Raw genomic sequence first — 12,746 nt, 5'->3', positions numbered from 1 at the left:
ATTTAGATGAGAAATTAAAAGATCCTAAAATAATTTCCAATAGCATACATGAGGAAAACAATATTCTCTAGATACATTTCATCGTTTCACTGATTAAATGTTTTTGATCCGACTTCAAGACAATTACCTACATTTTGACATTTCTAATATGCCCCGTTACATTATTAAATTCCCTTTTCTTTTTTCTTTTTTCTTTTTTTAAATTATAACTATCAATTCTCTTCATGTGATTGAGATCAGCCAATTTGATTTTTTTTTTATATAATACATACAAATATATTTTCAGGCATATGATCCACATGAACAGTCAAATCTTATCATAACCATCTGTGAAAAAAGAATGTTCTACCTTGCTTTATGGGAAAATATGTGTTATTCGTGATCAAAGAAGTGAAAAATACTTTCAAACTAAGTATTTGGCAGTCATTTCATATCCATCATGTAATTTAAACGTTGCCATGTTTTGTGACGCATTTGTGCTCCGGAACAGAAGGGGGCGCTATTGAGCTCAAATCGCTTTGCTGTTAACACGAAGAAGAAAATATAGCTACTAGCTACTTCCGCAACAACACCCGGGACCCAAAAGCGCAGCATCATGGATGTAACGGCCGGAGTTCGGGACGAGATTGCCGGGCCGACCGGAGCTTTCAAGATGCAGGAGCGACTTCAGAAACGGCACCAGGCGATGATAGACGACGCCGAGCGGAGAAAAGAAGCCCGAGAGAGCCAGTCCGTCGCCGAGGAGCGGGGCGAGTACTTCTCAGCCGCTTTCAACAGCGAGCGGGCGGCTCTGGAGGAGCTGCTGTCCGGCTGCCCGGGGCTGGACCGGGCCGCAGTCACCCGCCAGCTGGAGGAGGCGACCGCCAAGCTAGCGCAGCTGCAAAAGTTTCTTAACGACAGCACGATGTTTCTCACCCAGTACGACCTAAGGCAGGCCCAGGCTGCTCTTCGGAAGCTGCAGGCCCAACTCGCAGAGACGAGAGAGGAGGCTCTTCCAAAGAAGAAGTTCGCATTCCGGGCGCGCACAAAAGCCCAAGACAAGGCACCGCAGGCGGATCCATCTCTGCCTGATTCCGGTAGTACCGTCAATGCTGGTAAGACGCAGGTGGACGGAGACGCCGTGTCCGAGCAGTGCGGCTTCTCCAACATGAGCGGCGTGATCCTGACGAAGACCTCCGAGGAGATCCAGAAACAAGACGTCCTGATGACCCACCTTTCCAACTGCAAGGTCCGCCTGTACGGTTCCCCCAGCACGCTGCACCTGAAGCACATTGAGAACTGTGAGATCCTGTGTGGACCGGTGTCCAGCTCTGTGTTCGTAGATTTCTGCAAAAATAGCACACTGGCATTTCCTTGCCAGCAGCTGCGGACGCACAACACCAAAGACACGCAGATGTATGTGCACGTCACCAGCCGAGCAATCATAGAGGACTGCAGTGGAGTGAGTTTTGCACCCTTCTCCTGGTCCTATCCCACCCTGGAAGAGGACTTTGGTCTGTCTGGCCTCGACCCGAACCGGAACAACTGGGATCAGGTGGATGATTTCAACTGGCTCGCCGCAGAAACGCCTTCACCTAACTGGACTGTCATTCCAGAAGCAGACAGGAGGACCAGTTGGGAACCTTAGGAATTTCAGATTTGAATGTCATTATCTGCCATATTGTGAAATCAGAAAAAAAAAATCAGTGTTTATCCAACACAGCAGAACATAAGTACATCAATTAATTAAAATAATAAAGGAGGTGGTGTTAAATATGAAGGAAGTTTTGACGTCACACAAGGAGGCACGGAGAAGGCCGGGCGTTGCAGAGGGACTTCCCCTTTGTTAGGTCACCCAGAGTCACAGTGTGATATCTCTGCATTCGTGCGCAACACAAATGCAGAGTGAATGCTTTTCGTGCTGCTCTCTACCCTGCAGTGTAGATAATGCAGGGTTTTCCAACTTCTTTTTCTTTCCGGTGAAATGTGTGCCCAAATACCGTTTTGAATTAAAGTGATACTGAAGACATGCTCTGATAACATATCATATGCATATAACGACAGAAATTACATTATGATCATTTCATTAAAATTAGTCCATTGCTAAAGTTGTTAAGCAAGTTAAGTTAAGTTAAGTTGTTAAGTTAAGCAAGTAAAACCTGCAAAATAATCAAAGTTAAAGAAATCAGAAATTGTCAAACTGTAAAAGTTTTATTGATAAGATTGTAACAATTGCCCTAAAAATCTGTTTATGTATTGAATTTATACCTTTTTTTTTTCTTTAGAGATGTCAAACAACAATGCAGACTCATGTGAACAGGATTTAGATTTGAATATTTTCCCTATCACACTGTCAAGTTTGTTTAAATAAAGAGTATTTGCTCACCTGTTAAAATGAGGCTCTGTCCTTCATGTTTACACATATCACACAAAGCATGACAGAAACATAAGAATAAAGATATTAAGTGCTTTTTTTTTCTCATATTTTAAGAAATAAATGAATGAAATCACTCAAATATTTCAGTGTGTTTAGTAAAATCCCACGGAAGCAGTGAGTATCCAATTCTAACCCAATTTATGTTTAAAATCACCCATCCATCGTCTGCCACTTGTCTTTTTTATTTAAATTCTTTTCCGAATGAAAGTAATAATCATAAAGTGTCGACAACATCGAGCAAACATTGAATACGTCTGTCAGACGTAAAAATATTTTTAGCAGATAAAGTGCTGAAATCTATGATCAACCCCTACTGCCCACTTTAATTGATGAGGCAAATTTCGGCATATAGCTGGAAGCGTAATGTTGAACCCTTAAAACGAAGTTTGTATGAGTATGGCTACATCTTAAAGTGAAAAGAATGAATAGTTTTTCATACAAGGCGTCACATGTTTACTGTTAAAACAAATCCCCAGAACTGCAGGACGTGGCGCTGGTGTGTCTCCGAGCACAGCGAACGACGGCCATGCAGCTGAGTGGTTGCAGTAAACAACATTTCAGCCAGCGAAAAGAAAGTTAGAAGGAATCAGGATCTATTCGAGGGCCTGGCTTTGGTCAGCGTAAGTATCTGGCTCATGTTCTGGCCAAACATACAGTTCACTTAGCTGCCAAGATAACTGGTGACAACAACATTCGTTATTGGATTTAAGAACCTTTAAATGTATTATATTGCTGTCGCATTTACTAATAAAGTATTTTGACAACAGGCTAATTGGGGGAAAACTTTAATATACCTTGAATGCAATCTGACAATGTGGGTGACTTTTTTTTTTTAATATCCAAATTATATTTGCTTCTTAGACGGTTACTGTTTTTCTTCAATTGAATTTTCTTCAGTTCATTAAAGAGCTGAATATTAAGAAGGTTTTATCTGAAAATCAATTACCGAACAGCTCTGAAAAACCAACAGGAATTTACGTGCAAGCGTATTTATACTGATTTAAGCAATCGTGGGATTAAACCTCTTTTTTCGAGAGCATATTGTCATAGATGAACTGTTTAAATGAAGATTCAAAGTGGAGGTGGGGGGGGGGGGGGGGGGGTCTTGGAAGCTCCTTTGGGTCGATGGGTTAGTGGGACTCAGCCTTTTGACTCCACAGGCAAAGACATCCAGTTTGTTTTGAACTCGTGGACCCCTACCCATGAATGGGTATGCTCCATTATTAGCTCCCCTTCCATTTCCACGGGCTTTTTCAGCCGCAATCTCGGGCCCTTACGGCACAATTCTGGTGCTTCGACCCAGGCAAAGATGACCACGTGAACGTTCAAACCAATTATGGCCCCTCACGGCGGCTTACAATCAGGCTCATCTTGTGTAGGGGGATTTCTTCAAATTGGATTAGGCTTCTTACCGGAGCTTAGCATGACGCACTGCAACTTTGAGTTTAATCATGAGGCTCGTCGGCAATCTTCCACCTCTTCGGGACAGCCAAACATCACGATTAGCCTCACCTGTGTATTCAGGAAGGGAAATCAGTAAAAGTTTGAAATAATAATTACTTTTGATATCAGACGTTTTGGGCATCATGGGCGAGGCGACAGCTTTGAAACATTAACACAGCTCCGCTCTTCCAGGTCCCCTCTTTTTTGTCTGCTTGCGTAGGGGATGGATTACAAGCTGAATTGACTCTCCTCTCCTGTTGGACCAGCAAGAGGAGACCCTGCTAGCAGGAACTGGGATCGAAGCTTCCACTCCTTCCACTCCAAGAGCTTTCCCGGCAAGGTAATCGTTTGACTCACTTCCTTCAACGAAAGGACGCGTTTCAGATTAAACCATGGCTTTGATGAAGGTCAAGTTTGATCTAAAAAAGCGAGTTAAGCTCGCGCAATCCGTTTGGTTCTTGTACTGGTTCGCCGTGATGGCCGGCGTGCTGGTATTCAGCTTGGGGCTCTTCTTTAAGATTGAGCTGCGGAAGCGCTCTGAACTTATGGACAACAACGAAAGCCACTTCTTGCCCAACTTGCTTATACTCATGGGTCTGGTGGCCTGCGGCATTAACGCCTTCGGAGGGAAAATCTGCTACGACTCATTGGATCCTACCAAGTTTATAAAGTGGAAGCCAATGATCAACACCTTCTTGGTGTTCTGCATGGGATTCAACGCCCTGCTGGTGGTGACGGCGCTGCTGTGCTTCTTGATGAGGATCCCTCTGCAGTTCACCTTGGCCGAGGGCCTGAGGAACGGCATGAAGTTCTACAAGGACACGGACACGCCTGGACGCTGCTACATGAAGAGGACCCTCGACTTGATGCAGATGGAGTTTCGCTGCTGCGGGAACGACAACTACAGAGATTGGTTTGAGATCCAGTGGGTCAGCAACCGCTACCTGGACTTCAGCGCGAAGGAAGTCAAAGAGTAAGTGGCATTTTACCAATCACAAATAAATGGAAGTCTGAAATGTTTTGAAAAATGTCATGATACCATCCGGGGACCCAGTCGGTGTGAATGTATCAAGGACATTGAGGTGAGGTGGTTTCAAGTCTATCTGTGCAGAGTTAAAGTTCAGTATAAGTGGATTTCAGGTGAGGGGAGGTCAAAGCAGGTGGACTTTGCACTTTCGTCCTCTTGGGATTAAAATAGCAGAAAAGGTGATATCAGTGGCTTTGGGGACTAAGAGAAAAAGAAAAGGTTACGAGGCAGTTCGATGGGAGAGGGTCGGGGGAGGTGCTTTGGCGATTATGTGCAGAAAAAGATACGGAGTCAAACAGGCATAAGGGGGATTAGAAGGTCTGTTGGAGTCTGGCGGTGTGTGCCCTCTTTGTGACGACCTACCGATGCAACAAGTGCAGAGCAGGGAAAATACAATGGGTGTTCTAAAGTTCGTATCGTCGTTAGTGTTTAATCTGCGGGATTATTGCCCCCTGTTCCCTCCAAGAATCACTATCCTCTTAAATCATCATCGGGCTTGGCAGCATTATAAAAACAGATCCAGTATATAAAATGACCGCAGTTGTCTTTGGAACCAACAAATGGTGGTTTCATTCTTTAGTTGAATCCCAATCAGGGTCTGTCTGATCGATGGCTTACAAAGTGACTATGAAAGCACATAAACCCGACTAAAATGGTGCATTTATAACCCCCTTATTCCATCGCACGCGTCTCAGGCTGACATGTACCGGGTCTCACTTCAGGACACCTTGAAGGAGGACCCATGGATCCACTTACCCTCCAATTACTCGTAAACATTTATCAGATACAGTCTGCAAAACCACTGTGATGTCATGACCAATTACAGATTGACTTCGGGAAAGTGTAAAGCAACTGCCAAAAATCCCCGATTTCAGACGTCATCAAACGGTTCAGCATCTCAATGGTTCTTACTCACAACAACAATATGTTTTTTAGCCTGAATAGCTATCATTTAAACATATTGCCTAATTCTATCCAAATCTTTTTGTGTACGGGGTGGCGCGTATATTTCCTTGGAAGCTGTGTGTTGACCCAACTGTAATCTGGAACAGGGTTCCAGACTCAATTAGTTGTTTCCTGAAATCAGTGGCCCATATCTAACTTTCTCAGGTCTCATCGTGATCCAATCACGCTTGTCTTTCCAGTGACCTACAACTATCAATCACAGTCGTGATCCGCTCGGCAGATTCTCATTCGTCACTCGGTCGTCGGCACATTTTGTCGAAGACGTGGAACTAATTTATTTTTATATAAAGGTTTAAAACGAGGATTGGGGTCAGGACGTACAGTTTAAAATTAGATTTCCCCATTTATCGTGTGCTATCCTGCAGGTCGTGATCGGTGTGGGCCAATGAGGGATGCAATGGGAACTGTGTATAATCACAATCTATTATAAGTGATCATACATCTTTGGTAGGGTTGATAGTAGACACCTCTTGACTAACTGTCCAGTGCCTTTGACAAGAAAATAGATTGGCTCTTCAAATATGGAGTCAACAATGCAGTGCTTTGTTAGATTGCAAAGTACCATACAAATCCGAAAATCAAACCTACACTTTATCATGTTGTTGTCGTTAATTTCAATTGGGAGACTTTTCTGCTTTTTAAACAACATTCAGTGACAATAAATTGCACACTTGGTAGCTATTTTGGTTGGAAAAAGATGGATTTACAAAATATGCTTCACCTAATTTTAGTACAAGTTCTGCAAAATTAGCATTACCATATTTGTGAGCAGGTTAGCACTTCTGTTACAAGTGGCTTTTATTGTGGGATTTTGCACAAACGGCTAATACAGTTTTTATGGCACATATGGAACTGTGAAAAAAAAAGGGAGGGGAGGAATAGGCTGTTACATACAAATCTTCTTTTGATAAACTTACATGATAGGGGATTTCTTAGGAAATACCGTGTTACGTGCAGCTCTCTGAAAAACAAATAATATTTTCAGTTGAAACAGGATTTGTTGCGGGTGGATCCAGTGGGGTCACCTTGGCAAAAAAACAGAGAAAAATTCTCCCGAGGAAACAAATCCTGGAATTGATCAGCCTTGTGTTTGCAGATCTTGACCCCCCCCCTCCGCCCCCTTCACCCCCAGGTCATCATAGCAATAAAAGTAGTGCCGTTTTTGATTTTTTTCAGTCGTATCGGGAGCAACGTGGACAGCCAGTATCTCATGGACGGGGTTCCGTTCAGCTGCTGCAACCCAAGCTCCCCGCGGCCCTGCATCCAGACACAGATGACCAACAACACGGCCCACTACAGCTACGACCACTACACCGAGGAGCTGAACGTGTGGAAGCGAGGCTGCCGCGACGCCATGCTGTCCTACTACGGAGGCATGATGAACACCATTGGAGCCCTGGTGATGCTGGTCACCATACTGGAGGTCAGGGCTTTGGATTTTTATATGCACCAACATTTAAAACTGCATTTCACATGACACAATACCCTGTGCATGTAAACTTTAGAATTAAATAAAATACTTCTGCAGATGCAGTCCCTCTCAGTTACCTTCTTAGTAATATAAATTAATACACACACACACACACAAATCATATATAAACACATATATATATATATATATATATACACACACCCATATATATATATATATATATATATATGGGTGTATATGGGTTTGTGTGTGCGTGTGTTTGTATATATATATATACACGCACACACATACATATACACCCATATATATATACACACACAATATATATATATGTATATATGTGTATATATATATATATACAAACACACACACATACACATCATTTAAAGTAAATGTTGATCTATATAAATATTTAAATATATATGTAACGGCAAAATACGTTTTTCAGAAACCAGAGTTAATTGGGGGGAGGACATTTTTCGGAAGACAAGTGGGGATTCTAATGGATTAATCTCAAGAATTGAGACTGAAATTTGGCTTAATTGCAACCCGCAGCGATAGCCTGGACCCATTTTTTTTTTTTTACCTCCCTCCTTCTCTCAGCATCATCTACTTACAGCATCTCATCTCCAAAACACCTCGATCCGCTTTATCTAAATAGAATTCTTCCCTCCCCTCTGTCGGGTTACCCTGCACCACCGTTTACACGTATGGGATTGCGGCTTAATGACAGCATCTCACCTGCTACTGCCCAAAGTGTAATCCCAGAGCGACCAAATCCTCAATCTCACCTCTCCTCAGCCTCCCCAGCCAACATCTGTTGCTGGTGCTGGTTGAAGGTCCACCAACCTACTTGCCAGAACACAAGACATTCATGTACACTGCTAAAGTTGTCCTTTTCCGGACTTATGCATTGATTTGAGTTCCTTAATCACCCCTAGATAGTTAATCTATGTAACATGTCTGACCCACAAATCCAGCAGACAAAACCTGCCCTGCAAACCTGGATTTGGGTGACAATGTGGAAGCCAATCAGACGCCCAGTCGGAGGGATCCCAGACTGGAAAGATGTTATGCAAGTGTCTCGGGATCAGCGATAAAGCAGAGGAGTTCCTGGAACAACCCTCGGCTTGATTTTTGGTCGAGAAAGACGTTCTTGTATTTCAAAAAAGAAAAAAAGAAAGATACAGAAATCCAAATCAAGCAAAATAAATTGAAAAATAGTCAGAATCATCAGTAAGATTCAAGGACATAAGAATTATTTTAAAACGTATCAGCTCTAAATTAAATGCTTAAAAATGTCAGGGTAGTCATTATAAGTAATATATGTGGCATCATTAGAAATAAGAATATCAATGGGAATATATAGAATTCATTTTTTGATGATAAAAATTCAATTTTGTACTTTTTTTCCCTGTCACTTTCTGATAAAAATATAGGTTTTTTGTTGTTGTTTTTTTTTCACCTTCACCATCACCTTTTCCGTGTCATGTGCTGAATATTGTCACACAGTATCCCGAAGTTCAGCCAAAAGTAAAAATGAATGTGATTTCAGTCTCCTCTGAAAACGCGTGTCCGCCCTTCTCCGCAGGTCGCGGTGACTGTCGGCCTGCAGTACGTCCACAGCTCCCTGTCCTCCCTGGCCAACCCGGAGGACCCGGAGAGCGAAAGCGAGGGCTGGATCCTGGAGAAGACCGTGAAGGAGACGTTCACTGATATTATGGCTAAAATGAAGGCCATGGGCAAAGGCTCCAAAGTGGAGGAGGGGGATGAGGCAGAGGCTGCAACAGGGAGCTGAGCGAACCCCCTTGCAAAAACTGACACCACTCCCGCCTGATGAGGAGGATAGGGGAACGAGTGAGACCACTAATTTTTTTCTACCAGCATTTATGTGTAGATACAAGTTATACCTGCATATTTCCTTTTGAACTGAATGGGCTCGTACAAATGGACTTCCTGCAGAAATAATACGGTTTATGTGTAAATAGGGGGAATTCAAGAGTAGGATGTTATCGATTTATTGATCAAGCTTCAACTTTGCATCACAGCATGTTGTTGATGAGGTTCCCTGTTTTCCGAAAAAAGGAAACAAAAAATCAAAATAAGACAAGTCATGATTGGAGTCAAAATATAAGTATGTAATTTTTTTTCCCCTTTGTAGTCTGATAGCTTATCAGTCAGACCCTTAACATGGGGATGGTGGTTACTATGCAACCCCCCCTCTCTCAGAAGCCGGAGGTGCAGACGGAAAACCTTTGCAGGCCGTGAAAATATTTTATTTTTGCTGACCTGTCTATAGTACTTCCAGTTGTAGCCGGCACTGTATATTTTCCAGGATATGTACCTTTTTTTCCAAAAGGGGGAAACTGGATTTACTTCAGAGATGATGTAAGGTAACGGATTGCATGAATCTATGAATAGTGTGTGATTGCTGGAGCACATGGGCAAAGAAGGAGGCGCGGGAATCGGGAGGTGGGATGTGTAGAGACGACGGAGAGGGTGACTGTAACTGGCAGCTGAATCTTGGCACCTGCACCCTGTACTGTCATCTGAGATCCTCCGATGTTTCAGTCTCTGTATTGACGACGGTGTATCATAATAACAGGGTTTGCTGTCTTTGTACATAGTGTAGAAACTGTGAAAATCTACCTTTTTTAAACAATTTAATCGATCAAATATTTTATTTAAATCCAGGTAAAACCTATTTTTCCAAACAACTTCCGGTGTGCTCCGTGTGTAGAAAAAACGATTATGCGGATGTACATGAATAAAGGATTTTAGCGACGAGGCTGAAGCTTGGTGTTGATGATGATTGATGATGTTGTGTCATCTTGACTTTGAGTCGCTCAGGCTTGACATCAGGAAGCCCAGCATGCAGGGTTCCCGGGCTTCCTGATTAAGTCAATAGGATGAGGGCAATTATGGTCTTACTGCTTTCACATGGACATGGGATGACTCTTCACATGTCCACTGTGTGTGTCTGTGTGTGTGTGCACGCCCGTTTCTGTGTGTTGCTTCTTTTTCAACAAATAATGCGGCAATGTCTTTGTTTTTTTGTTTAAAAAAAAAAAAAAACCTACTGAATGTGACATTTCCAAATCCATTTCACCTCAAGAGGACACAAATGAAAATTCCCATCAGTCCGGGTATCGATACAAACATCTATGACGACACTTTTTATCTATTTTCCGATGTCAAAAAGCAACATCCGTCCAAAATCCCCCATGTTCTGCCAGCCCTGGACAAGTGAAATCCTAGTGGATTCAGCCAGCGTGGTTCATAGTCAACATAAAAGTAAAGAGGCCATCTCTGTCCGTTATTTTCGTTGGACCAAAGCATATAACCAACGCTGAGTAGATAAGGAGCCTAATCGGCTTTAGATTAGCCTGAGCCCCTCATCCAGGTGAGCAGGTGATGTTCTACTGCAAGACTTACGTCACTGACACAGAGTCGGAGACGAAGATGGAGAGTCGGAGGAACAATCGAAGGAAAGTGTTGGTCAGACAAGGGAGTGAAATGTACTGGTGAGCAACAAGCGGAATTGGCCTGAAGGCACGCATTTATCATGAATTGATCATTCTTAACAACACACTGCAGAGGTTTCTTTCATTGTAGAGTCCCTGTTGGTTGAAAGAGTGTCTCTTCTTCCTGGGACGAAGGAAGTACTGTTCTCTCCTGTTGTCATTCAGTTGAACTCCGTACATTCACATTAGTGCAGTTATAAAGGCTGCATTGGGCAGTCGTATAACTGTGTCTTTTCATTTTTATATTACTATCAACACAGCTACAAAATATATTTTGGAAAAATGATTAAATGGCATTGAGGTGAATCCAAATGACTGTCAATGTGCATTCATACAATCCAGCAAATAATTGGCAGATCATCTACAAATCATTCCTACACAATTCAAGTAGCATTAAAGAGAGTAATAAGTAATTCATAAATAAATAGTAAGGTTCTAAGTATCAACTACTGCAATAGTATACGTTCAAATTTCAACAAAAACAAAATTAACACAATCACTTATTCTATAAGACTTGATTCAATAAGTAACACAATAAATAAATACAAGTGTGCACCCAAAATGTTTATATGGACTTTAAAAAGAGAGGAAAGCGTTTAACTGCATCCTGCTGGGACTACATTTTACTGCTCTCTGTTGGTGACTGCGGGAAACTAATCCAGATAATCACTAAATCAATCAATCAATCATCAATGATGAATCATTTTTATTACCAACCACAGATTTTACCACGTCGTCTGTGGCGTAACCGGACAGAGTTTCCTGATAAATACACTTGACAAAAAAATTGTTTTCCATACATTTCCTGTCAACTATCTCTCAGACCTCTGCTCACCACAGCCTCCCACATGCTGCAGTTACACACGATGTCCACCAGGGGGCGTCTTTTCACCAGTGATAAAGCGTCCTCCGCTGGGTTTGCCTCTGCAGGGAAAAACCTCAGGCCTGAGGAAAACAAGTTGATGCTCTTTCAACGTGAAAACACCAAAATAAGACTCTTTCTCTTGACCCCGACCCTTGTACTTTTTAAGGACGCTTGTTTTAAGGGCAACTTTTTCAACTCTTCCTTCTTTTAAAGTCAGAGCAGATACTTTGTAGAAAAAAAAAACATACAGTGTACCACATGTCGGAAGATATGAAAATGGCCATCTGTCTTTTATTTTCGTCTCTCTATGTGACGTCCTGCTGTTGAAACATTGTGTTTGAAATGAATACATCTCGCTCAACACTCACGCACCATATGAGATCTTGTATTGGTTTATATAATGCCAGAAAATAGCTTGAACAAATAATCCTCCATGATTGTGAATCGGATAACATTTTAAATGTGTTTTTTTTCGACATCCAAAATCCCTCAAATATCAGTTACAGCTATATAACTGAAAAAGCGATTAAGAATGTTTGGGATCACATTATAAACACTGTATCGATGGGCCAGACCGTACTTTCTCAAATATTTGCATGAGTAAAAAAAGGACTTGGTTAATGCAGAACTCCCTGAAGGCCTGTGATATGGAAAGTTGGAGCTGAAACCATCATAATGACTTTTCCAAAGTACCGGTATATCAAATATGCAGGTTTAAGGTGACTCATAATTCTTTATTAGTCTTTTGATTATATCTGATGAGAAGTAGTTGCCACTCCTGAAAAAAAAAAACAATTTTTTTCATGTTAAAGAAACTGTCAGTTACGCGTTGTGACATTCCAAATGAACATCAGAAATACAGTATGCTGGGTCTTTAAAATGGATGTGATTTTAGGTGAAAATAAGTACAATTCAAAATGTTATGTTCAACTGTGGTGACAAGCCTGCAGCAATTCCTGGATCCTGATCACTCTCAAAATTGAAATCGACTTTTCCCCGAGCCAAGAAGCATCTTATTCCGTTTCAATTTCATGACAATCTTTCCATAACTTTCTGCACAATCCTATAAAGAA

General features: G+C 41.9%; 2 protein-coding genes across 2 annotated transcripts; both read left to right on the top strand.

Annotated features, from left to right (window-relative positions):
* Nucleotides 1-529: 529 nt before the first annotated feature.
* tbcc (tubulin folding cofactor C) lies at nt 530-2,374 on the top strand. Its single transcript, XM_086139829.1, has one exon. The coding sequence runs from the start codon at nt 596-598 to the stop codon at nt 1,625-1,627; it is 1,032 nt and encodes a 343-aa protein (XP_085995955.1). The 5' UTR covers nt 530-595; the 3' UTR covers nt 1,628-2,374.
* Nucleotides 2,375-3,859: 1,485 nt separating this feature from the next.
* Nucleotides 3,860-10,105, top strand: prph2a (peripherin 2a (retinal degeneration, slow)). Its single transcript, XM_086139749.1, has 3 exons — nt 3,860-4,832; nt 7,029-7,275; nt 8,876-10,105. The coding sequence occupies exons 1-3, from the start codon at nt 4,252-4,254 to the stop codon at nt 9,080-9,082; spliced, it is 1,035 nt and encodes a 344-aa protein (XP_085995875.1). The 5' UTR covers nt 3,860-4,251; the 3' UTR covers nt 9,083-10,105.
* The last annotated feature ends 2,641 nt before the right edge of the window (nt 10,106-12,746 follow it).

Source organism: Fistularia commersonii, chromosome 32 (assembly GCF_037954325.1).
Source record: "Fistularia commersonii isolate RoL2024-O1a breed Wild chromosome 32, RoL_Fcom_v1.0, whole genome shotgun sequence".
NCBI lineage: Eukaryota > Metazoa > Chordata > Actinopteri > Syngnathiformes > Fistulariidae > Fistularia > Fistularia commersonii.
The sequence above is the reverse complement of the archived record's forward strand: the minus strand, read 5'-3'. Positions and strand labels throughout refer to the sequence as shown.

What these genes read in the sequence shown, in the direction of transcription:
- tbcc (XM_086139829.1), top strand. Translation starts at nt 596, where the DNA reads ATGGATGTAACGGCCGGAGTTCGGGACGAGATTGCCGGGCCGACCGGA.
- prph2a (XM_086139749.1), top strand. Translation starts at nt 4,252, where the DNA reads ATGGCTTTGATGAAGGTCAAGTTTGATCTAAAAAAGCGAGTTAAGCTC. An exon ending in AGCGCGAAGGAAGTCAAAGA is followed by an intron (nt 4,833 to 7,028) that starts GTAAGTGGCATT and finishes GATTTTTTTCAG; the next exon opens with TCGTATCGGGAGCAACGTGG. An exon ending in TGCTGGTCACCATACTGGAG is followed by an intron (nt 7,276 to 8,875) that starts GTCAGGGCTTTG and finishes CCTTCTCCGCAG; the next exon opens with GTCGCGGTGACTGTCGGCCT.